The following is a 26,923-nucleotide window of genomic DNA, read 5'->3' as shown; positions in this document are numbered from 1 at the left end:
GTCCATTTAGCCTGTCTCATTTTGAGACAAGCCAGGGGAATTACATTTACCAATAAGGTCATGTAGCCCAAAATGTTCCATCCTGATGTCTGCTAACACCTTCAGATTTCTTCTATTATAGATACTAACTTGGTGACTTTGCTGTGGAAGAAAGACAACTCAGTCAAAAGTCTAGCAGAGCACCTATGAATTCCAGCTGTTGCGACAGGTTAGGACAGATTTGGGATAGCTTATGACAAACTCCACTTACTCTAGCACCTGGATGGTTGCCCTGCACAGATCCTTCTTGTTCCTTTGAGAACTGCTCATGACAAAATGGGCACATTCAATCTGCGCAGATATGCTATGACCACAAGGCATTTAGGGCTCCTTTTACTAAAGTGTGCTAATGGATTTAGCGCATGCTATAAGCCAAGAACCCATTTTATTCCTATGGGATACTCTAGAACTGGCCAGGAAACGCTGCAATATATAACTTAGATTGCGAGCCCATTAGGGACAGTGCAAAGAACCTGTAATAGAAACTGTAAACTGCATAATTGACTCTGGGATCACTTGCGGTATATCGCGTGCCGAAAATAAATAAAATAGGTGTCAAAGTCAAATCCCTCCTTTAGGCAGAACTCAGATGACTGGTCCCCAAAGCCCCTATTAATGCTCGATGCTGACAGTGATTAATGCTCTCTTGATTCCAATGCAACCAGGTCTGGGACCCTGGGACACAAATGCTAAGTCAATGGACCAGACTTATTGGTGTCAAAAAATTCTTTCCTGCTAACTACTATGAAGACCTCTCATGGACACTTGTGAATATAATTTACAGTGAAAGGATTCATGGTCAGGCCCTTCTGTAATGGATATGGGTTCTGCTGCAGCAGCTGCACTTGTCAAAGACACTGGAGGCCTTTTTCTGGGACATATTGTTCAGGAATTTAGTTGAAGCAAAATTGAACGACTCAGTTTTGAACTGGAAGCCTGAGGTCCTTAATCAAGGAACTTGAAAACTGCTGAAAATCCATAGCCATTGGGAAAACTACAGCACAACTGTGACATCAAGCAGATTTAGAGTTTTACAAATGAAATGCAAGTCTTGATACAAGCTCCTGTTACGTTGACCGATTGGCTCCATGGAAAGATGAAGACAGAGCTGATCCTGCACAACAGTGACAGATGGGAATTGATGCAAATGCCCAGTGACATGGCTCAGCAGCTTTTAATTAAACTGTGCTGGAGTAGTTTCTCATGCGCAAGCTCCACCAGTGACATCACCTAAGCTGTGAGGACTGGCTATTCTGCTTGTTATCAGAGAAAATATTTTTTTCGTTCAGTGCATAATTAAGCTCTGTAACTTGGGGATTACATGATAGTCCAAGAGTTTATAAAACTCTAGGGGAAGGTTATCAGGTCCCGGGGCTTTCCTTCTAGCCAAGGTTCAAAGAAGCAACTGTATCTTCTTGGGTATATGGGGGCATTAAGCAACTCTAAGTCCTCTTCCTGCAATGCTAGAAAGAGCAAATCCCTAAGAAAGGATTCCTGGGCATCTGCTTCCGAGTCTCGGGCAGTATATAAAGTAGCATAACAATTACACAAGAGCTTAGTATGTGATTGTTAGAAACTTTACTGCCCGCTAAGTCTCAGAGAAGCAGGATAAAACAGGGTCCTGTCTCAGTGTGAATCAATCTGGTCAGACAAGTGCCCATTTTATTTACCACATTTAAAAAAATGTCTGCCAAATTGCAAGGTAGTTACCATCCGTCTATGAATAAGGCTATTAAGGGCGCTCTGTAATTGGATATACTGTTCTTTCAGTTCCCCTGTTAAATTACTGGCGAATTCCCTATGGACCTGGTGAAGTTGGGCATGAAGCATCAAAATGTATTCAACTTCTTCGTATGATGTGCGAGATAGGAAATAATTTCCCCGCACAAGACCGCCTTCCCTGTTTCCCAGAAAAAAGAGTCAGGGTGGACAAATGACTAGCAAGGTTTTATAAAAGGTTTGGACACATGTCTGGAGGAAAGTTTATAAATCATCATTAAAGGTAGATTTGGGATAAGGAGCATGGAATCGACCTACCTTTTGAAATTCTTTCAAGCACTTGTGACCTGGATGGAAAGGGTAAACTGTGCACATACTATTATCATGTATGTGTGCTATTTTCCTCCTCCAGGAAAACAAATTCACAATCTGGCTAAAAAGCATGCATGTTATGGAAGGCTATGTACATTTTCAGCAAAACAATTTTACCTCGGTACATTGCTTTGAGAATTTTCCTTTTTTTTTGCAGTGACATGCACAATGTTGTTGTATGACCAGACCAAGTATACGAAAGTATGTCAAAATATTTCCTGCAGCTATTTTTTAAACTTAATATGGCACTATTGTTTAATGTAAATCAGGGTACATTTAATAGTTATATTAATGTGATTTTAACAAACGATGCTTTAAAAAAAAAAAAAAACCTGAAAAAACAGTTTCAGCAAAATTTTACTTGACCTGAATCCATAACCCAAGCTTGAATTCCTACTGCGTCTTTCCAAACAGGATCCAGATGCATTTTATATATCTAGCACTTAAAAAAACATGTGTGATCCATGGTAGGTGTGGCAGCACATGTATCTGAACTGCAACTAAAGATTTTAAAGGAAGAAAATAATTACACTGCCTTTGTTACCCAAGGACAGGTGGACTAGATCAAGGCAGGGAAATGTGACTTTCGGGACCTACAGAAAGCCAATGACGGTCAAGAATAGTTCATACCCCAGATTTTCTCCTGATCTGTATTTCACACTTTCTGCAAATTCAACATCAAACTGCCACTAGGAATTATGGATTCTCTGACATATAAAGGGCAATATTTTAACACGGTGGCTATACGCCTTGGTAAAACTGCCTGTATTGCTACAGGTATTTTTACCTACTGTCTTTGTACCAATAGAAATATACTTTCATTCTGAAAACTACCCTTGGGACAGTACCCTGAACATTTGGTAAATCATCACCAGTGTTTTTTTTTTCCCCCTGATACAGATACCCTTCCTCCCCCTTCTAATCTAACTAAAGGTATGTGCATTGTGGACCCTGTGTGTACTCTTAGCCAGGTTAAGGGTGAGCTATTTTGAGACAGCCCGTTTTGCCCAAGTAAACTGTACCCTAATAAATAGCTTTTGAAAGCTCACACTCTATAAGAGCAGGGTTCTCCCTTGGTAGTTCATGGCCTTCCATTGCTTCTAGCTTTAACACATTTCATAAGGTAACATTTGCCCTGGGAGCAGCAGTGGACGGTCGAGGAGCAACATCGTGCGAGGTCATGTTGGTGTGTCTGGTCGTCTGTTCAGCCAACTCCAAGGATTCAACATATTACCTGCAGTCCTTTCTATCAACATGTACCTACGGACCATTTTAGACTCTCTTCTCCTTCCCCGTTCCTCCTATTCTAATTAATTTTATTGTATTTGAATTTAATTGCATTGTAAGCCACTTTAGCCTGCACAACTGTGGGAAAAACGTGGGGTATAACTGTACAATAAATAAATAAAAAATAAATATTCTTACACTTTTAAACTTAAACTATGTGTTACGATACTCTTGTACAGTCAGGTTCTTAAGTATTTGATGCTGCCAATTAATTTACTTGCTAGCTGACAATTCTATTCGCTACGGATTCAAATGCAGCTTAGTTTTTCTTCTTTGAAAGCTATCAAAAGTTATGCGCATTTACATAGTAACATAGTAGATGACGGCAGAAAAAGAACTGCACGGTCCATCCAGTCTGCCCAACAAGATAACTCCTATTTGCTGCTTTTTGTGTATACCCTACTTTGATTTGTACCTGTGCTCTTCAGGGCACAGACCGTATAAGTCTGCCCAGCACTATCCCCGCCTCCCAACCACCAGCCCCTCCTCCCAACCACCGGCTCCGGCACAGACCGCACAAGTCTGCCCAGCACCATCCCCACCTCCCAACCACCAGCCCCGCCTCCCAACCCCGGCTCCGGCACAGACCGTACAAGTCTGTCCAGCACTATCCCCGCCTCCCAACCACCAGCCCCTCCTCCCAACCACCGGCTCTGGCACAGACCGTATAAGTCTGCCCAGCACTATCCCCGCCTCTCAACCACCTGCCCCTCCTCCCAACCACCGGCTCTGGTATATGTGTGTGATACATGTCTATGATTCAGATACCTGGAAGAGAAACATGCTGACGCAATGGTAGAACAGTTAAGATATATGTTGTACTGCTGATATGAGCTTGTGTTGCTGATTTGGATAGAAATTTCAGAAATCATCAAGTACGTCATCAACTACCAGTTCAATAACAAATGCATGTCGTCATTTTTATTTCGTTTACCTGAATTCTCTCAATTCTTGTTTTCCAATATCGTCTCTCTTATTGTCAGAGGGCTCCATACTCGCTGCTAGTTGGGAGCTTCGTGTTATAGGTCCACTTATTCTTTCCCTGGATTTGACAGTAAACTTTTCCAGTCTTTTCTTGTTTGCCAATGTAGATTTATTCTGTAAAACTGCTTTATTTTTTTGGACACGGACATGCAACTTCCGGGATGTTTTGCGCATGACTTGTGAAGAATGGCTTTGAGCCACTGTTTTTGTTTTTTTCATCTCAACTGGAGTGATTCTGACCATTCTTAAGAGACTTGAGTTTTTTGTAGCAGAAGTCTGTTTTTTAGACCTAACATGAGGAAAGTATTTTGCACTTTGCTTGGATTTTAGTGATGCACAAGGCAACTGAATGTGCATTGGTCCTGAGCTTCGAGCTCTTGTTTTTCCTAACCGAGTCTGTGTGCTCTGCATTTTGATCTCTGCATCTGCTGTTCGCCTTCGCTGGCTGCTCCCTCTCTCACTGTTTACAGCGTATGAAGCATGTCCACCTTTCTTTGATGAAGTAGTTTTTTTAGAGGTGGGAGAAGTGGGTTTTTTGGGGCAGCTGTAAGCTGCATGTTTATTTAGACTGCCAACATACGTGAACTCTCTGCTACAGAATGGACAGATGTGAGATTCAGAATCAGCTATACTACTTTTTAGATCTGCTTTATGTTTCACAGATTTATTTTTTTGTAAGATTGCCTTATGAACAAGCTGGTTCTTTTTCTTCAACGCAGTAAGTTTTAATTTGTTAGAAGATAGTTTGCTTATCTCAATGCTGAAATTCAATTTTTTAGGCTGTCCTATACGCCTGAAGGCATTTTTCCCAGAACCATCTAGAATAACCAATCCATTTTTGGGATGTACAGTCTGTTTCAATGGTACTGGATTCTTTTGAGGGGTATATCTTTTCTTATCACTGGCAGAAGCACATACCAAAATGTGTTTGTGTAATTCAGGCATATTATCGACACTCTTTCCACATTTAGTGCAACGAATTGCTGTAGCAAATGTCTGTGGAATATTGTGAGTAGTGAAGTTTGTGGCAGTAGCCCCAATACCCAGTGGATTTCTATTGTGATACTGAAATGGAGGGGGTTTAAAGCTTGGATAATGCTGATTGAGGCCCATGCGCACATCTGGATCCTTTGTCTTTTCTCCAGAGGCCATTATTTTTATGGTTGTATAAAGCTCTTCTGACGAGTCATTTAGATCTCCATCCTCCTCCTGAGAGGGTAGCAAGGAATCTGTTGGCAAACTCCGTATATAGTCTGTGTTTACCTTGCTGGGATCAGTGAAATTCTGAGGTCTCAGCGTTTTACCTTCTAATTCGTGATGGGTGTATTCTTTATCTGGGTGGAGATCCTGCTGATGCTGGTGCAAGTTGCACAGAAATGCAAATTCTTTCTTACAGACAGAGCAAATAAATATCTTCCCAACACCATGCAATAAAAAACGATGTTCTGACAAACCTGATGCATCTTTAAACAGCTGCACACAGAATTCACATTTAAAGGGCCATTCTTCAGCATGCACAGATAAATGTTTGGTAAGGTCTTTAATAGACTGGAAGGGTAATTCACAAACATTGCACACAAAGCTTTTGTTGAAGGTCTCCGGAACTTTTCCTGTTTCTGGTTCATTTGCCATCTGTGACTTTTCGACTGCCATCATCTCCTCCTCAACTGTCTCCTCTTTAAGAGGTTTTGCGAGGAAAGGCTCTGGATTTACTGGAGGGGAAACAACTGAAAGAGACGGAGGAGACGAGGAACGTGAAGAAGAGGTGGAGGAAGAAGAAGAGGAGACCATGGAGGAAGAGGAGGATGAAAAGAGGGTGGGAGGACCAAGCGACGTCATGGAGTTGGAAGGGTCATCATCAGAGGGAACAGGTGACAGAGAAAGAGATCCTGTAGGTGACAGGAGTGGAAGAGGCGAGTGTGAACTTACATTAGATAGTGATGATGAGCATGAAGGAAGGAGAGGTGGTGGTGAAGTAGGAGGACATGGTTGAGGGGAGGGTACATTTGTTAGAGTCAGATGTGGTGGTGACTGATGAGGATGTGTCTTGTGTGTGTGTTCACCAGAGAACTGTAGCATAGGTGAAGAAGGTGAGTTACAAGGAGAAGTCACAGCTGGCAGAGATGAACAAGAACTAACGTCAGGTTGTATAGATTCTTCTGTGTTGCACGAACTTGGACTCCTGTTCAAGTATGATGTATTTTCTACAGTTACATCTATTCCATTGTATTCATTCAATAAAACTTTTTGTAGCATGCAAGTGGTAGGTTTCTTCTTTTTAATACCACTGCAGATTGGCTGCACTGAATTATTTCCTTGGAGTTCCTTTGATTCAGTGCTATTGCAAGATTTTTTGTGTACACTAAGGTCTAATACAGATTCCCAAGGAACTTGAGTCTTATTGTTGTTTTCAGATCTTTGCTTAACACCACTGGATAAATCCAACGGTTGCTGGTTGCATACATTACCAAAAGTGATATTGCTTGTCCAGTCTTTTGACTTTTTATATTCATCAGTGCATAAAGGGCTCACATTTTCCCTTTCTTCCTTCCCAGACAAGCTCCATGCTGGAGAGCTTTCATGACTTTCCAATTTAGGGATTTTTGAACCAAGTCCATCATTCCACATTGTTTTTCCATCACCTTGTTTTACAAAGTCTCGAAGTGCTGGGCTGTGCTGTGGAGAACTGGGAGGTGTGCTGGTTCTCCTCTTAAATCTGTTAGAAACTGTAGGTAAAATGGATGGGGAAGAGGAGGAGGATGATGACGTAGCAAGCCCTAGTTTAGGGACTTCAGTCAATAATGCTGGATTTAGTTTATTATTGTCCTGGGTTTGGAGAAGTTGTTTAAGTTTTGAAGATAAATAAATACTTTTCTCTTTATGAAAAGATAAATTATCAGTCACTGAGATACTAAGAGGAAGATTAAGAGAACACGTTGCTGTTATAGGTTCAGCATCAACTTCCGTTTTAATTTTGGGTAATAAAGGAGGGCTAGCTGTCCTCCTCCTTTTGGGATCATTTTGTCCGCTACTAGAGGATTCTTTTTGAAGGTTATCAGTCATGGGTGGTTGCGAGGCATTCATGTTTTGAGAAATTTCCATAGTAACAGGGGTAAGCAAACAGTTCAGTCCATATATATCAGCAGAATTGGATTCAACTTCAATTACTTCACAATTACTAGTACTGTTGTTGCACGGAATTTTACCATCAATATAGTAATTTAAGTTTTCTGAGATATTGTTAGAAATGCCCATTATGTATACATCATCTACTTCACCATCCTCTTCAGTTTCTGTATTGGTTACATATACATTTTGGGTTGGTTGTGCCTGTTCTGTTTGAAGCCGTTGTTCTTCAAGTAGACATCCTTTTCGTCGTACCCCTTTAGGAATAAGATGGCGTTCATGGACCCTGCGCTGATGTCTACGCACATTTGTATGAGTTCCAAAAACTTTTTTACAGTATTTGCATGGATGCAGTTCTTTAGATTCACCATTCTCTTCTGTAAAACAATTTATTTCTTGGGGACCTTTCTCGGAATCCAAGATATTGAAGTCCTGTAGAGTATCAGATGTACTCTGTTCATCTGCGGATACTTGAGATGCCTCATTCACAGGAGTTTGGCTGTCCGTATTTTCCTCAGAAGTCATCGAGGTTGAAGGTTTTCTTTTCGGCCCTGCCTCATGACGCCGTTCATGCCTACGCCGGTTGATCTGTGTACCAAAGGCTTTTCCACAGTACCTGCATTTGAAAGCATGATTAATAGCCGACACATGGATATGCATGTGGCGCTCGAGTCCTTGCTTAGTTGTAAACTTTCTTTCACAATACTGGCAAGGAAACATGAAAGTTTCTAACAGGTCACCATATGGTTCTACTTTTGTTTTTGGTGCTTTCAAAACAGGCTTCTTCTTAGGTGAGCTTTCAGAATTCTCTTCATTTGTGCTCTTTTGTTCATCTAAAGTCTCTGAGTTTTCTTCACACTCAGTTGTAGAATCTTTCTCTGAGCTTTCTTTAAGTGTGTTGTCACCACCAATACTTTTATCTGTTTCACATGTTATTGCTTTTAATCTATCCTCAGACAGGTTTTGAGGCTTACAAGGAGGAATGGAAGCCATGAAGTTAGGGAGTGCATCTTGATTTACCATCTCTTGAATCACAACAGTCTGTTCCACTGACAGAATTGCAGAAACAGAAGGTTTCTCATCTTCTTCTTTAGGACCTAAGAAAATAAAAAAAATATTAGCAGTTCTTTATAAAACTCTGTCACTGCTCCTCCCTATATGCAGTAAGGGAAGGGACAAATTGAAGCACTATAGAAATAAGATCTGAAGTTGAAGTACTGGCACCTTTGTAACACTTTACACCAGTGGTTTCTCAACTTGTGGGTCTGAACCCCAAACGGGATGCATCATCAGTAGATGGGGGTAATGGAAACAAGTCTGTTCCCCTCCCTTTGGACTTCAACTATGACTTATGCCCAGTAGCGCCAGTCAGCATGAGATGAGTCTGTGAGCATTGACCTCATGTGTGGATTTCCCAGCTACACTAGAAAATCAGGCCGAGTACTAGCATCTATGAGCGTACACTGACACACAGGGTCCCGCACTGACTGCTGTTACTATTGTTGCTGCATTCATGCTTTGGGTAAGTGAAGGAACAGGATCAGAAAGTAGGAGTCTGCTATTTTGTTTTCATCACCAACTGGAGTCATGTGAATTTTTAAAGTGTTAAAATGGGGTCACATGGGATAAAAGTTTAGGATGCACTGCTTTAAAAATAATGTGAAATTTTCTTAGCTGCTAATTTACTTTCCTGGAGTCCTGCCAGGTCAATCCAGATGAGTGGGTTATGCCCCCTCCTCCCAACTAGTAGATGAAGGCAGAGAACACTGACAGTTCAGTGGCATCACCAGTATAAGGGGCCAACATTATGGATTAACACAGATCCCATCATGGAACATTATTATAGCATTATCAATGTATCATGAACGTAGATTAACAGAAAAGATCCCCTTTTAGAATCAATGGTATAGATCAACCTACAGATAGAAGTTCAGAAGTTAGTACCATGAGTACTAAGAGCTACCAGCCCGATTCACTAGCAAGCATGATATACTTAAGAGCCCTGGACTGGTATTGCAGGACTCAAGGAAAAGAAATTAACAGGTAAGAACAAGTTTTACCTTCCTTTTCATCTGTTAGGCCAAATGAATGGTGGTCCCAAATGGCTTGGTGATCCCATTATACTAAGGCTAAATGTGCCTCATATTAATGGTCCTCTATGCCTTGAGACAGCTGATTACGAAAACTCTGGCCAAAGTCGGTGATGGACTGACCACTTGCACAGTACCTGTTCTACATGATAATTAAGTTTTCATGTTTGGGGATCCACTTGAAGTCAGCTCTGCGAAGTCAGCATTTTTACACTACAGTTTTGGAGTTAGAAGGGGTTTTTTTTTTGAGCCCGTGAAGATTAAACAGCCCGTTGATTTCTTTCCACCCACGTTGTTTTTCAACATTCTTTTTGGGAGGTTGGTTGAGCTTTCTGCCGAGGCTTTTTTCCCCTCAAAAGGAAATATTGACCTTTACAGCTAAAATATTCTGAAATGCACTTCACAGAACCATAGTCATACATATAGAAAAATACTTTGGTGCCAATATAGGAGATAAACATTAGAGGTTATACAGAAGTGATACTCTCAAATCCTTTTTTGTGATAGGCCAAATGAATGGGACATATCAAAGTTTCAAGCACCATCTAAGGTGGGAGAAAAACAGGACCTGACGCAAGTTAGTCACAGGAAACATCTCCCATCCTCCCACCACGGATGCCTGAACATCAGAGCCTCAAAATCCAAGCAGGTGTATACTGCTTGCAATCTTATACCAGTAACCCAGAACTTTCCCTAAGATGGTGTCCAGGCTATCATCAAGGGAAGAATACAACTACTGAGCCCCTGTGCAAATCTAGGCCACTGAGCCCAATGATTTCCTTTAGTCCACTCAGCTAAGACTAGTGGACCTGGCTTGGTCCTCAATTATCAGCAAACAGGATATCAGCAACAGCTCAAGAACAAGCAAGATGAACTAAACCCCTCTGGGAACAGCAAATGTCTACACAGCTGTCAGGTTAAGATGACCTCAAAGACAAGTTATTGTACAACAAGGTCAGAAAGGTAGGCTTGGGTGCAACAACCACAGCCAGAATTTAGACACAGCACAAAGCTCCAAAAAAGGACTGTGCCAACCAAAGTAGTCCAGGAAGAGCAAATTGATACGTAGACCACCAATCTTGAAGATTAGTGGTCTAGGAGGACTAAAAACAAAAGGAAATCAACAGGTATGACTAATTGTCAACTTCCTTAGCATCCAGCTGCACCGTCCTATTGACTGGGGTGTACTCCAATAGAAACGCATTGGGTGGAGGAAGACAAAGTCCCCTGAATGATGGTTCTGCCCAAGTCCAACTGGGCTCTGGCTAGCACATCCAGTCACAAAGGAATGGAACAAGCTGTTACTTGGGCCTCTGCTGAAGATGTCACCTGAGCATGAGTTAAGTGTGCTCATAAGCTGGAAGTGCTTGTTCTGTACACAAACTTTCCGCTCTGACACCTCTATTTTTCTACTGTCCGACTCCAACTGATACTAAGCTTTAAATATTTTGCTCTGGGTCTAAAATACTGGCAAATGTTCTGGAACTAAGCATAAAATTATAAATTTACCATATATTACAATGTTGTAAGTTTTTATTTTAATGCTAGAGCTCGAGTTGGTATGTTTTTACCAACCAACTGTGACTCACCAAAAATTGCTTCCAACTCTTCAGCACTGTTTGTTCCTGCAAATATAGGCAGCCTTGATGGCCACCTTTATCCAGCAGGCAATGGACACCACCTGGCCCTTTCGGGGGCCCATGGAAAAGGTAAGGGCAAGGGTATTGCATTTGATATACCGCCTTTCAATGGTACAACCAAAGCAGTTTACATATTCTATACAGGTACTTTCTCTGTCCCTAGTGGGCTCACAATCTAAGTTTATGTCCCCGAGGCAATGGAAGGGTTAAGTGACTTGCACAGAGTCACAAAGTGGGAACTGAACCCGGTTCTCTTCATTCTCAGCCCACTGCATCAACCATTAGAACAGATGATCCAAGAACCAAAAGGCATTCATCTCTTGCAAGCGCCGAAGCAGGAATCTGCAGATATCACAGTTTGTGGAGGCTTCTGGCTTTCAAGTCTGATCCCTGATTCACAAAGGAGAGAAAATAGACCTCCTGGTTCACTCAGAAAGGAAAAATCACCTTCGGTACAAAGGGATAGTGTGAATGGACACCAAATCCTCTGAGAAAGAGATATGGCTCCCGATAGGACAGTGCTGGCAGTTTCGACATCAAACGCCATCAAAAAGGTCCTTGAGAGAGGCCAACTTCTGGGGCTCAAAGAGAGGCACTGAAAGTATGTTCAGCACCAGAGTCAAATCCCAGGGGGGAGGGGGAAGACGATCAAATGAGTGCTGGCAGGTGGGTGACCCCCTTCAAAAATCATGCAATGTCCCTATTAAGTGCCATGGAAACCACTAGCACCTTGCCTTTTAACATAAGGCTACCAACTGGACTATGAGCGAGTTCAATGCCAACCCATGGCTGAATCCCTGCTGCAGAAAACTGAGCACCTCCAGGATCTGAGCCTTGCATGGGGAGAGGGGAGCACCATCTGCACCATGCTTCAAAAATATCGCAGATCCGGAGGCAAGACAAATTACGTGAACGACTTGCAACTGAGCAAAGTGGCAATAACCACGGGAGAAAAACCTCACCTTGCTAGGGGCCACCTCTGAAGGGCCAAACTGTAAGCCAGAAGGGATCCGGATCCTCCATTTTTACCAGAACCTACCTGAACAACCCTCAACCCTTGGGCCAAGGAAGCAGGGCTTCACTAGTAGCTGAACCAGGTCTGTGTACTACAGCCTTTGAGGGTCAAGCCAGAGCCACTAAAAAGACCAAAAAGGGGTGATGTGCTATTCTGCTAAGAACCTGACTCATGAGGTGCTAGGGCTAAAAGACTTCCCTGTACAACGGCATCTATTCCCATTGAGGTCACATCCTTCTAGCGACTGAAGAAGTGATCCACCTTGGTATTCCTGACTGAATCCATGAGGTCAAAGACAGGCTGCCCCCACTGATTCAGGAAGAGCTGGAAAGCTGTCTGTCCCGTGGATACATCAGAGAACACATGAAAAAGTCTACCAGAAAAATTTCCTTTCTGGCTAAGTGGACCGCTGACAATGCCAGGAAGTTCACCTTCAAATTCCAGGGCTACTGACTGACTCCTGGTGCCTATGTGCTTACTGATATAGGCCACTGCCATCACTTTGTCATCACCCAGACTGCTTTCCCCCAGAGCAAATGGAGGCACTCCACCAATGTCAAATGAACGCCTCCAAACAGTTGATGGACTAAGAGGCTTCCAGAGGGGACAATCACACCCTGCGCCACTCAGTCCCAGCAATGAGCCCCCCAGCCGAAAATACTCACATGGTGGCCACAATCATCCAGACAGGCCAAGAGAACCCCCCCTCCCTCCCCCCCAAGGAGGTGGCTGGGACAGTCCCACCAGGCCAGGCTGTGTCAAATACTGAGAGGGAGCAGCACATGGGCACTTGTTTCTCATGACTTTGACCACCACAGTCTCAAAACGACTGCCTGGAGAGGCAAAGTAAGGGCACAAGCCCAAGGGGCCACTTCCAGGGTTGCTGCCACAGAGCCCATGAGCTGAAAATGGTCCCAAACCTATGGTGCTTCCAAGCTGCAGTTCTGAGCCTGCAACTTGTACATGTGCACCTCTGTGAGAAAAGCCATGCCCTGGGCCATATTGAAATGGCCCCCCCAAGTATTCCAATCTCTAAAAGGAAGACAGGCAACCTTTTGCCTGAGTCACCTCGCAGCCAAAATGCTGCAGGATCTGGATGACCTAAAAAGTGATCGTTGTGGAGTCCACCAGAAAGTGACCCCAAACAAACCAACCATCCAAATAAGGATGGACTGAAAGCCCTGGTAGTGAAAGTGAACCGCAGCCACCACCATCACCTTGAAAAAGGTGCAAAAGACAGTTGCCAGCCCAAACAGAAGGGCCCAAAACTTCAAGTTATGAACCATGACACAAAAACAGAGGCAGTACTTGTGACCTGTCCTAACTGGAATATGTAGTTAGATCTTTGACAGATCTAGAGAAAGGCCAGAAACTCGCCAGGGTGGAGAAAGGCGATCACTAAGCATAGAGTCTCCATCCGAAACAATGGAACCTTAAGGCAGATAGGCATTCACCCCTATCCTAGGTCAAGGAGAGGCCAAAAAGAGCCCCTATTATTTGGGACCATAAAATAAATGGAGTAATAGCCTTGCCCCTACTCTGAGGGTGACAGAGATTTCACCACAACCAGATCTAGAAGACGCTGAAGTGTGAGCACAATGGCCTATGGCTGTACAGTCGAACCACAAGGCAAAACCATGACGATGTCGGGCAACTGATGAGCAAACTCCAGGGCACAGCCCCAAATGACCACCTGTATATAAGGCATGGAACCAAACAAGCTTAGCGGTGATTAGATGGTAGCACCAGGAATTGGGAAGTGAAGCCAGTGCTGGGCAGACTGCCCTGATTGTGGCTGGACAGATTCAGCTTCAGTAACTGGAGAACAAGGCCAGTGCTGGGCAGACTTCTACGGTCTATACCTTAAAATGGCAAGGACAAAGATCAAGATATAGGTATGTAGTAACGCATCATATCTTATATTGAGCTTATCTAGTTGGGCAGACTGGGTGGACCGTGCAGGTCTTTATCTGCCATCATCTACTATGTTACTATGAGATGACCAGTTCTCCAACTCGTTTCTCAGGAGCACTGACAGAAACACATCTGACGGAGACAGAATACTGGGAAGCTGCAGGCTGCACGGTGCCCTACACAAAGCAAGGTCAACAAGCTTTCTTTCTCTATCTTTATCTCCTTATATAGGGCTAAAACCCATATGTTCCTAGACTGGTCCGGTGGATGGTCAGGAATGGCTGTTTAACCACAAAAACAAGAGGAAACACCATGAAACTAATAGCCAGCAGACTGAAAACAATTTAGAAGGTTATTGTTCTTGACCTGCATAATTAAGCTGTGAAATCTGCTGCCAGAAAATGTGGTCAAGGCAATCAGCATACCAGGACTCAAACATGATTGCACAAGTTCCTGGACGTCTATAAAAAAATGATTAGCCAGGTAGACCTACTTTTTATGATCCACCAGACACTTGCAATCCGGATGATCTCTGCCCGAGACAGGATGCTGGACTCAATGGCCCTTGGTTTTACTCAGCATGACTTTTCTTATCTCTCTATATAAAAGGCAACCCCATCGTTCTGAAGCCTCCACAGAAGTTGAGGCGCCCGAGATATCCGGTGTGCACTGGAGTGTCTGCACCGCCCTCGCGTCAAAACGTCGAGGGCGGAGCTATGACACTCGACGAGGGCCGAAACGGAAACGCCACAGCGAACAAGGCAAGTAGCTCGGAGGGACGGAGGGAGGGGGCCCCTTGCTAGCGCCCGTTTCATTCCGCTCAGAAACGGGCATTTTTTCCTAGTGTTTCTATAAAAGGATAATTGTGAAGATCAAGGGAAAGATAGATGATGCAGAGTACAGGCAGATCCTAGAGGAAAACCTGTTCCAGTCAGCCACCAATCTGGGACTGGGGAGAAGATTAGTCTTTTAGCAGGACAAATATTGTATATAAAGAAAACTGGTAGGGCTCAGCAAGAATAAACAATGTCTTCAAGTGACATAGTCAAAGTCCCAACTTGAACCCAATAGAAAGTCTTGGAAGATTTCAAAATTGCAACAAACAGCTAGGGTGATTTCACCAAGAAAAAAGGGCAAAAACAGCTCCATACAATTTTGCGGAGTTGGCAGACAGTTATCCTAAATGACTCATAACAGCTATTGTTGAAAAAAAAGGGGCTTCCACCAAGTACTGAATCACAGGGTGTGAAAAAAACTGTACCATTAAAAAAAAAAAAAACCTTATTTACTTTATATCTATAATTGTTCTTTCAAGTCAAAAACAGATATTGGGAAGATCCAACTCCTACCTTAACACATTTTAAATATTTTTTTTGACAGCAGAATATAAAACATGTACAAGAATCTGAGACTTCTACAAGGGCACAAGTGTAAAAGAAAAACAGAAATCTTAATGGCACTGCTGGGCCTGTAAAAAGAAAAAGGTAGAGAGCAAAGTGCATGATTAATTCAGAGGCCACACCTCACACATACTTTATATTCCACTGACTGAGGCAGAGATTACAATTCAATCCACCATCTTCATGGCTGCTATCCTTAACATTCATATTACACCTTCCTACAGTTCTCCCTGCAACATGGCATGACTTCAGTTAGAGAACAGAGTAACTCCCAACTGACAAAAATACTGATGCCATTCAAAAACCCTACTAAGACAATAAATGACTGAATATAAACAGGGGTGAACACATTTTTTTCTAATAGGCATCAACTATCTTTAAGTATCTTTAAAGTTGCTTTCTTTCCAATGATTTTTTTTAATCTCCTTTTTCTTTCCTCTTTTCCTCTCTTATTTTTCCTCATCCGTACTCCAGCAGGAGCTCCTCCACCTGACTTCGGTCCCATCTGACTGCACCAGTGGCTCCTCTCCAGTCTAAACCCAGATAAACTGGCACCCAGGATACGCCCACCCTGGAGTCTTCAAAAGGATTTCTACTATCACAGAAGAGCGAACAGCTGATAAAGATTCCAACATGTGCACACTGTCAGGCGACCACATCTATGTTAAAAGTTAAGTTCCTGAAATTAAAGTATTCTGTCCCCATATTTATGCAGGCAGGGTATACTGTGATGTATATTTAATATGAGTATTATCGGTATTTGTATTCAATTACATTGTCTGTGTAATAGCGTTGTGTAGTTTCTCCCCCTTATTTCCTTTCAGAGTCACAGCTTTCTCTCTCAGCTGGGCTGAGGTCTGGCCAACTCCTTGCTTCTGGAGTGGCAAGATGCAGACTATATGCAGAAGGCAACAATTCTATCTAAGCAACTGAACTGTAAGTTGGATTTTCTTTGTTTATTCCAAGTACTACAATAAAGATTTGTTTAAGAATTAAGAGTTTATGGTAAAGCTTTTATTTGAAGATGGTTTAAGCTGGCTGTTTAGCTACACTATACTTTGCCTAGAATAGTACATAAAGTTTTCATACTTCAAAAAGCTTTTTGTTCCAGAAAATATTATGTCCACTTGTTTCTGCCTATGGCCCACATATGCTTTCTGGAACACACTGACCACTGCAAGTAACTGTAAAGACGTGCATACATCCTGTATCACTGTACTAATGATAATAGTGCTATACATTTAATTTTATCAAACTCTTTTAGGCTAACAAAATTCCTGGCAACTGAAGCATGCAGGACACAGGACCTGAAATCGGCTGAAGTGTGCTAACAGGTCAGCATCAATTATTCATTGCAGGGGTTGGCTGGGTTCCTGTGAACATTTTCATGACCTATGCGTTTGCTAACATGAATCCTTTCAGATAGTTGGGAAACTTATTTTCTGTTTTTGAAAATATTTGCATGAAGAAAACATGGGTTGATTATGCTGTCTCATTCTATGGAGAATGGTGAAGCGACTCTCTTAGATTTTACTACTCTTAAAAATTCTTATGAGTTGCAAGCTTGGGACTGGTATCCCTATTTGCAAGTACACCATTATGCTCGTACTTTGCTATCACTATTTAGTGTAAATTTTGAAGATCCCAAATTTGATGAGATCTGGCCTCTCCCAGCTGTTACAAAGGATTTGGTGGGTAGATATTATGAAGGACTAGAGAAAACATTGGGATTCTATCAGTCTCAGCCTGTTGTAGAAAAGTGGCACATAGAGTTTGTATATTATTCAGCTGAAGACGTAAAAATAAGCTTGTGCAGTGGTTCTGCTTTGGCCAAGTGTACTCAACTTGAGAACTTCATTACTAAATTTCTTCTACGCAAGTATAGTCATCCAACTAAAGTGCACAGAATGGGACTTCCTACAGATTGAAAGTACCCTAAGTGTGGTACTGAAGAAAAAACTTTTAAAACATTGTATATAGGACTGTCCTGTTACTTTGGGCTTTTGGAAGATCCTATGGACACATTTGGGTCATATGTATGGCTGAACTTTTACAGCGAACCCTGCAATAAGCCTATTAGATATAATGGATATAGTGGAACGGGTACAAGGTTTCTTCTCTGTTTCTTCATAAAGAAAGCCTGGTTGCTAAAAAAAATTTAGTTTGCTACAATGGATTAAAGACCAACCTCCTTACCTTACCATTTTGGCATAACCATATGCATGAGTTGTTAAGAATCAAGAGAATGTCTGTTGGAACTGCAGGACTACAGTCTAAGAAACGGTTTGTAAAACTTTGTTAAATAACTTGGAAGTTTAAACTAAATTAGTTCTTTTGGAGAAGGGAAAGATATTATGGATTACTACAATTGGGTTGGTTGGAGCGCTTCAAGGGTGGGCTGAGATATACAGGGGTTTAAGGATGAATCTAAATAAAGCGGGGGGGGGGGGGGGGGGTTGTCCTTCAGCAACTGTCTAACATGGGTGAGACAAGGAAGAAAAGCCTTACTTACCTTGATCCAAGTCCTTCATATCTGCAGAAATGATATTGGATTCTGGCCTCCTTTGTTTGGTATCTAGGTTTTTGTTTCCCTTTTTTCTACTTTCAGCGTTTTTCTTCTTCCCTGAAAAATAAGATGCCCCTAGTCCATGAACCTTATTTATCATCTGTGATTCATTAAACACAGAAAAAAAACAGCAAAGACAGAATTTATCAATATTTTAAAAGGCACAGTTGTTAAAAAGCCTGAATTTGAGCATCAAAAAAACAATGCTCACCACAGTTCTATCAAAAAGTGAAATGTATTCTCCTATATGTTCATTTCCTAAAACAAAATTAAAGAGAACCAAACTGAACCCAGAACATAAGCATTGCCATACTAGGACAAACCAAAGTACCATCAAGCCCAGTATCCTGCTTCCAACAGTAGCCAATCCAGGTCACAAATGCCTGGCAAGATCCCAGGACAGAAAAACAGATTTGATGCTGCTTATCCTAGAATATGCAGTGGATTTTCCCATCTTAATAATGGCTTATGAACTTTACTTTTAGGAAATTAACCAAACCTTTTTTTAAACCCTGCTAAGCTAACTGCTTTTACCACATTCTCTGGCAACAAATTCCAGAGTTTAATTACTCATTGAGTGAAGAAAGTCTACCTTTGCAAAACTGACTATATACATACAGGTGGCTGACAATAAAAACAAAAAAGGAGGACATGAGCTTCCACAGCAAATCAAAGGAAACAAAATGGTGGAAGAGAAACGTTCCAAGAACAATAAGGCCAGAAACGGAAGTCCAAGCTTCTAAAAATCTCTTTATTCTTCAATAGTAATGGTAACCAAACTTGACCCAACACAGGCCGTGTTTCGGCATAAAGCCTTCCCTAGGGGACATTAATATCAGATTGTACCTGTATAAAGCCAGTGGATAGCAAGATATGGAGGACACAGAAAAGCACATGCTCTCTAATTACAAGGGAGAAACAGAACTGAAGAGAGGCCTTCTGGAATATTACAGGCATTTAAGTGACCTGGATAAACTGTGAGGAGCTAATTTCTAATATGTTCTGCAGAACTTTTTTAGTTTCATTCTACTGCAGACATATATTTTCTGGTCCTACTATTCAGAAGCCTCAGTCAAGCAGTAAATGTATTCAAAGTTGGAAAGCATGATAGCTTAAAATTTGGGGCTACCCCCAGGCAAAGGAGATGTTTTCAACATTGAAGACAGCCTGATAAAGAACTTTTTGCTGCTGAACCAAAATGTCACAGAGCCGTGTGTTCTGTGCTGGGAGTGTGGAGTGCACATTTCGAGTGCGGAAGGCAGTAAAAAGTGTGCTAGAAGTGTTTTAATTCCCCCCCTCTTGGACCTCTTTCTGACTCCAGATCACACGGGGGGCTAAAGATACCTATGTCACATAACAGGTTCTGTATGATTTCTCCAACCTCCATTGCCACCCAATCACAAGGAGGTCTGCTCTGGGTTTGCATTAGGGGCTGTAATCGAATTCTGATTCCCATAACTACTGCTTTCTGTGTTCCTGGATCTAGGTATACTCTGGGCCATTTATGTTCCCAGATAATGCCTAATAAAAATCTGTCTAAGTTTCTCCAGAGACTGAGTGTATGTGATGTGCCTTGTAAGCTAAATGTAAGGTAAAGAGAAGATAGAATAAAGACATGGAAAGACTTTAAGGACCCAGCTGCGAAATAAAAGTAGAGTGTACAGAAGGAAGAGGAAGAACTTGTCAAAAACACAGATGGTCTGAAAGAGGAGGAAGAGAGAGCATAATGAAAGCAAAAGGTAAAGGAAAGAAGCCTAAAAAAAAAAATCATATCTAAAAATTGGAAAAGGGTGGGGGGTGGGAAGCAAGCATAAGGGAATACTCCCTGGCTTTTAAATATTTTTGGCCAAGATTAAGGGGCCTTTTACTAAGCTGCGGAAGGGCTAATATGTGCTTACTGCAGGTTAGAAAACATCAGTATGGGGCACACACATCCCAAAGTAGTTTTGGCTTCTGTGCACACTTCCCACATGCTAAAAATACATTTTTTTTAATGCTAGGGGCGTGTTTCGGGGCAGAGAGTAGGCGTGCTCAGTACTAGTCAGCGCAGCTACATTGGCGCATGCTAACCGATTAGCACATGAGCCTTTAACACCTAGAAAATAGGTGCAGTTAAGGGCTCACATGCTAAAGGGACACAGCGCGTGGCCATTATTGCAAAAAGGGAAAATGCAGCCATTTTACAGCCCTGCTAAAAGTGGCCTCAGCCCATGGGAAAGCCACGCATTAGTCATAGCGCAGCCCACATTTTAGCACAACTTAGTAAAAGGGCCCCTAAGCTTTCTAATTTTTTTTTTTATTCCCATCAATATATCTCTCTTATCAACTGAAAAAATGTCTACTGCTTCACAATTATTTGATGTCAAAGTACCAAAATTCGGTTTGAAATTAAATGCATACCCCTTTCTACTACTACTACTATTTAGCATTTCTATAGCGCTACAAGGCGTACGCAGTGCTGCACAAATATAGAAGAAAGACAGTCCCTGCTCAAAGAGCTTACAATCTAATAGACAAAAAATAATCAAATCAATTTCTTTTGGATTTTCCTCATGAAGTACTTATCAGGTTATAAAAATTCTTACTTAAGACCCCAACATTCTCTACACAGGCTCTTGGACAATGGCTATACCAATCAGACAGAATACTTAAGCCACAAAAAAGAAGTTTGAAAAACAAAGGTGTGGCTATACAGGAAGCAATTTTGGACATATGTTTTCTGTAAGAGCAGAACATTGCATGCTGTTCTGTTCCGCACCTGAATGAACACAGCTTTCTCAATGTGCTCTTTCATTGTATGCACAGAACTTACAAAACGTACAAAATTTTAGTTATTATTATTTGTTACATTTGTATCCCACATTTTCCCACCTTTTTGCAGGCTCAATGTGGCTTACATATAACTGTTAACGGTGTTAGCAGATTCCGGTCTGAACAAATACATGGTATGAATGAATACAAAGTGATATTGTGGTAGAATGAGGTACATGTATGGTAGGTACAATTGGGGGGAAAGGGGGAAGAAGAGTCAGGTAATGTCCGTTACGGTCTTTGGTTACATTGTGTTGCAAGTGCAAAATGTCAATTTAGGAGCATAAAAAGTGTGTGTGTGTGGGGGGGGGGGGGGGGGGAGGGGTGCAGCAGGGGTGGATTAAGAACAGGGAAAATAAGTTAGGAGCTTAGCACTGATTTTCACCGCTATGGTTTTATAAATACGGTCATTAATCTAGGCAAATAAACGGCAGGCCTAAATTTATAAGAATAAACATTTAAGACCCTAGAGTAAGATGCATTTTCAGCTGAAAATTTATGCTCTTAAGTTTGGCTGAAATAGTGGACAAATTTAGGAGCATAAATTTAGAAGATCAACCTTTTTTTGGAATACCAAGCCTCTTATCTTCAATAAGTTTTCTAAAATGCCACAACTATTAAAGGTGTCTTTTATAAATTAAGCGACCTTACTCACTAGTAGCACGTGTTCTTCAAGGGCAGCAGGATGAATATTCTTACTGATGGGTGATGATATACAATAGAGCTTGGTGTAATAAACACTCCCCAGCGTTCTTACAGAAGCCTTTTGAAACAGCTTATCATGCATGCACGTGGCTTCCCAGCTGCCATTGTTGCGTGGTGCCAGTTTAGTCTAATACAATAGCTAACAAAATTCAGCTCCAATGGGGAGGTGGGCGAGGCAATAAGAACATTCATTCTGCTATCCTTAGAGAACTGCTGCTACAGGTGACTAACTTTGACACTCTTTTTCAAAGCAGAGGTCTCAAATTGGCCCAAAACACGTCCATCTGCTAAAACCATTTAAATCACAATTTACAAACAGGCAGAATTTGGACGTTTTCCATCAAGTTTGTCCAAATAGCAAGGGGGCATGTTGTGATTTAAATGGTTTTAGCAGATGGACTACACACATTCTGGGCAGTCTTAGGCCTGGGTATCAACTCCCCTCCCTCCCCCTCCCCGTGGGACTGGAGTTTAAACCGGTTCAGTGCACATTGGTTGAGAATTCTGTGTCAATGTGCTCCCCGCAGACAGTGCATGGGCATCCAGAGTAGCCAGTATCGATGCTATAGCCTTCTGCCTGGCAAACAGATGCTCCATCTGGTCCTGGAGCATGGCTCAGAGCCCCTCCTCAAAAGCTGTACCATCAATAAAGGCTGGGGCTCAGGCAGGTTGATCACATCCTTCAAAAGTCATTGGGTATCATCGGTGACTTGGTCTCAGATCAATGGAGGCTGGCACACCCTTTTTGGTTTCTGAGAGGTGAGTGGCCTTCACGTTGGCGGTGCTTCAAGGAAATTGGTAACTGATGCCTCAGTGCTCCCAAACGTCCATGCCAAATCCTAGCATACTCTCGGAAGATCCCCCCCCCCCTCCCAGTTCCCAGCGGCCACCATCAGCGTTCGATGTCGAGGAAGGTGGAGGGCCTCGATGTCAATGTATCCCTAGTGTCCAATACAGCTCACAGAGCCATAGAGACAGACGATATCACCAACAATATGTAAAGTAGGCTTGAGAGAATTGTAGAGGTGAAAGGCTTGATAGCACTGCAACATCACCAGTTGACATCCAGCTCAGGTTGGTAAGGACTGAACAGCTGCCTAGGTGAAGTGAGTTGGTGGCTCTCAGTCCAGTTGGAGAGGTCAAGGCTGAATTATTCACATCATGACCCGTTTGATTCTTACACAAACTTATGAACTCTGCAGCACAACTTTTTAGCAATTTAGAGCAAAGACAAAAGGAGTGGTAAACATAAGCTAAAATGATAACTAATACAGAAAAATGAACAAAAAGGTAACTGCAGTGGATTATTATTTTGTGTTGGCTATTTGTGTCTACTGTTCCAAACATTTTCAATTAAAAAACAGTGCAAAAATAAGTGTAGGACACAAAAGGAGTGGAGGAGTGGCCTAGTGGTTAGGGTGGTGGACTTTGGTCCTGAGGAACTGAATTCGATTCCCACTTCAGGCACAGGCAGCTCCTTGTGACTCTGGGCAAGTCACTTAACCCTCCCCATTGCCCCATATAAGCCGCATTGAGCCTGCCATGAGTGGGAAAGCGTAGGGTACAAATGTAACAAAAATAAAATAGATACTATTGGAGATTCTACATGGAATGTTATTACTATTGGAGATTCTACATGGAATGTTGATATTCCACTAGCAACATTCCATGTAGAAGCCTGCGCGGCCACATTGGTGATCTGCAAGGGCCGACATCTAGTGGAACAGCAACATTCCATGTAGAATCTCAAATAGTAGCAACAGTGGAGGAGTGGCCTACTGGTTAGAGTGGTGGACATTGGTCCTGGGGACCTGAGGAACTGAGTTCGATTCCCACTTCAGGCACAGGCAGCAACTTGTGACTCTAGGCAAGTCACTTAACCCTCCATTGCTCCATGTAAGCCGCATTGAGCCTGCCATGAGTGGGAAAGCGAGGGGTACAAATGTAACAAAAAAAAAAAGGAGATCTGTGAATACGACCAACAGCAGCAGCAACAATACAGTATAAAAACAGGCCAATTCATATTTTGAACAGTCTAGAAAAGTAGTTCTGAGACAGAGAGATGTTTTGGTCTTACCTTGCACTGTTCGATAATTTTGTCAGGAAGACAGTATACGAATTTTATAAATACTGCCACTTAAAACAATGAAAATAATATATTAAAAAATGAACTAATAGCACAAGGCCTGGTTCGGAGCAGTACCTGTGCAAATACTTTGGGTACTGGGGTTGAACCAGCCGTTCCTTCCCCCTCCCCCAATATGACCTCCATGCCCTTGAATACCTTCTGGCCCAAACGAAGCATGCAAACCCTATGTCTGCTAGGTAGAGAGAGTTCTATCTGGTTTTTAGAGCACTTCAGATCTGAAACTTTCTCCAGCCTTGTTTATTAATACATTCCTGTCAAACGTCTTCCCCTCCTGATAGCAGCTGAAAAAATAAAAAAAAAGCTAGAAACATACTATTCAGTTAGAAGTCTACAAATCTGGATCTCCATATCACAACACAAAGCATTTCTCCAACATGCCATCTTTTGTAACCACTGCAGATGAAAGAGTTGTCTAAAGTTGACAGTATTTTAGGAAAATTACCAATGCCGTCACCAATGTTAGAACTGTCACACTGGAGCCACAAAAAATTTGTTCTGGAAACTAATTTAAATATTTCTAAACATCTCTAGGAAACAGTAATTTAGAGCAAAGTTAACAAATTCAAACTATCTAATAAGTACATAAGTAATGCCACACTGGGAAAAGACCAAAGGTCCATCGAGCCCTGCATCCTGTCCACGACAGCGGCCAATCCAGGCCAAGGGCACCTGGCAAGCTTCCCAAACGTACAAACATTCTATACGTGTTATTCCTGGAATTGTGGATTTTTCCCCAAGTCCATTTAGTAGCGGTTTATGGACTTGTCCTTTAGGAAACCGTCTAACCCCTTTTTAAACTCTGCCAAGCTAACCGCCTTCACCACGTTCTCCGGCAACCAATTCCAGAGTTTAATTATACGTTGGGTGAAGAAAAATTTTCTTCGATTTGTTTTAAATTTACTACACTGTAGTTTCATTGCATGCCCCCTAGTCCTAGTATTTTTGGAAAGCGTGAACAGACGCTTCACATCCACCTGTTCCACTCCACTCATTATTTTATATACCTCTATCATGTCTCCACTCAGCCGTCACTTCTCCAAGCTGAAAAGCCCTAGCCTCCTTAGTCTTTCATAGGGAAGTCGTCCCATCCCCGCTATCATTTTAGTCGCCCTTCGCTGCACCTTTTTCCAATTCAACTATATCTTTCTTGAGATGCGGCAATGTGACAATTTCTTGGTTCTATGTTGTCTTACTTTAATCTAATTCCTAGATCCTTTTTATCCTATCTTTTATTGTGTACATGTCATCTCATTATGCTTTGTAACAAAGTTCTTAAACTCCACTCTTCATGTCATATCGGCAGGGGGTTCTGTAGATATCAGCAACAGCTTCCAATGAGCTTTTGATTCAGAAATGGTAGACACAGCTGAGAAGCTTCCAAAAAAGGGTTCCAAGCAGGACAAACAGGGCCTACTTTGCAAAATATGTACATATCCGGATGAAATCTCACTGCTGCTCCTTGTGATCTTCAGCAAGTCAATTAACCCTCTACTGCCTCAGGTATGAACTTAGATCGCGAGCCCTCCAGGGACGAAACAGCTAGTGCACCTGAATGTAACTCATCTTCAACTACTAACTACTATTACTGAAAATGTGTGAGCTAAATCCAATATACCTCAGTCTTTCCCCCAAAATATATCCCTGTCACTATAGGTCTTTTGGGGAAAAATCTTGTGTGAATAGGACATAAAATACAAAGCTTACTGGGTGGGAGGGCACACACAAAGGGACACTCTTAAGCTGCCTTCTCTTTGGAAAGTAAGCAACAAATGGGCCCTTTTTATAACTGTTAGTTCAATCAAATATTTTAAGTGTGATTAATCCCCCAATTAAACATTTTGTTTGCAGTTATCACATTTTAAAATCATGGTCCTGGATAAGACAATATCAGAGTTAACTGGATAGTGGTGATATTCCTGGGCAAAGTTAGGCCACAAAATAGCTGGGTAGCAGGCAGAATATCAGGACGCTAATCCCTTCTTCCAAAGCATCCACACATCCCCACCATGAAGATTCCCCCATAGCACCCACCCCCTCACAAAGACCTCCCATCCCCTATAGGCCCCCGCAGGCCCTTAAGGATACCCTGGTGGTCTAGAAGAAGGCAGGCAGGATCAATCAATCTCCAGTTGCTTCTGTCTGCGCCAGCTCCAGGTTCAAAATCACAGCCATAGCCTCTAGTTTCGGGAAGGGGTGGATGCTCTAGGGGAGGGCACAAAATTAATCCCTCCCCCCAAATATTCAACCCGCTATCCGGTTAGCTAACCAGGTCAAGTCAGGACAGCTTTTTTGCTGCCTAACATTACCCAGTTAGCTAACCAGGTGGCAAGCTGAATATCGCCCCTGTATTATTGAATTGTCTAGGAAAGTGCAACTAACTGCGATAAAATTCTTTAAGCACCATAAACAGTTTTGCATGAATTGTGATAATTAACTGTAATTGATCAACAGAACTACTAATTCTGTATGTTTTTCATGTCCTATAGAATTGGTATTTTGATTATAAAATTACTTTTTCCAAAACATATGTGCTGTTATTGGGCATAGCAGCAGTTAACATGTTTTGACAGCATTTACTTCATCTTATTACTTATATATTTACTAGTAAAACATGCCCGTTTCTTGCTGCAATGAAACGGGCGCTAGCACGGTTTCTGTCCGGACCTCCCCCCCCTCCGTACTCACCCCGTCAGCTTTCGTCCGCCATTGTTGCGGACCTCGGCACGCCACCGTGAATCTGCTGGCATTGCTGCGCCCGGACCTCCCCCCTCTCCCTACTCACCCTGTGGGCTTTCGTCCGCCATTGTTGCGGACCTCGGCACGTCGCCACCGTCAATCTGTTGACATTGCTCCGCCCTCGACGTCATCACGTTTGACGCGAGGGCGGGGCCCCAACACAGTGTTTTCGGTGGCTTCACCACCACGAAGGCTTCGAACCGGAAGGAAGTGCCCGGAGGACCTGACAGTGACGTCAGTGTCCTCAGAACATTGAGGGTGAGTTTTATTATATACGATGTATTCAGACTTCACCTTTGCTAACAAGCGATTCAAAGCGGTGTACTGTAATCATAAAACATATACTCAAAGTAAAGAAAAGGAACTACAA

At 42.3% G+C, this 26,923-nt stretch overlaps 1 protein-coding gene across 5 annotated transcripts in view; it reads right to left on the bottom strand.

Annotated features, from left to right (window-relative positions):
• The window catches only part of PRDM2 (PR/SET domain 2), a 108,117-nt gene that overhangs the window by 3,925 nt on the left and 77,269 nt on the right, over positions 1-26,923 (bottom strand). For all 5 annotated transcript variants that reach the window (XM_030222057.1, XM_030222059.1, XM_030222058.1 and 2 more), the window contains 2 exons: positions 18,099-18,209; positions 4,352-8,624 (listed from right to left, as the gene is read on the bottom strand). In XM_030222057.1, the coding sequence (XP_030077917.1) occupies positions 4,352-8,624; positions 18,099-18,209 (4,384 nt within the window). The remainder of the gene's footprint in view (positions 1-4,351; positions 8,625-18,098; positions 18,210-26,923) is intronic.

Source organism: Microcaecilia unicolor, chromosome 13 (assembly GCF_901765095.1).
Source record: "Microcaecilia unicolor chromosome 13, aMicUni1.1, whole genome shotgun sequence".
Taxonomy (NCBI): domain Eukaryota; kingdom Metazoa; phylum Chordata; class Amphibia; order Gymnophiona; family Siphonopidae; genus Microcaecilia; species Microcaecilia unicolor.
This window is presented reverse-complemented; position numbering and strand designations above follow the sequence as displayed.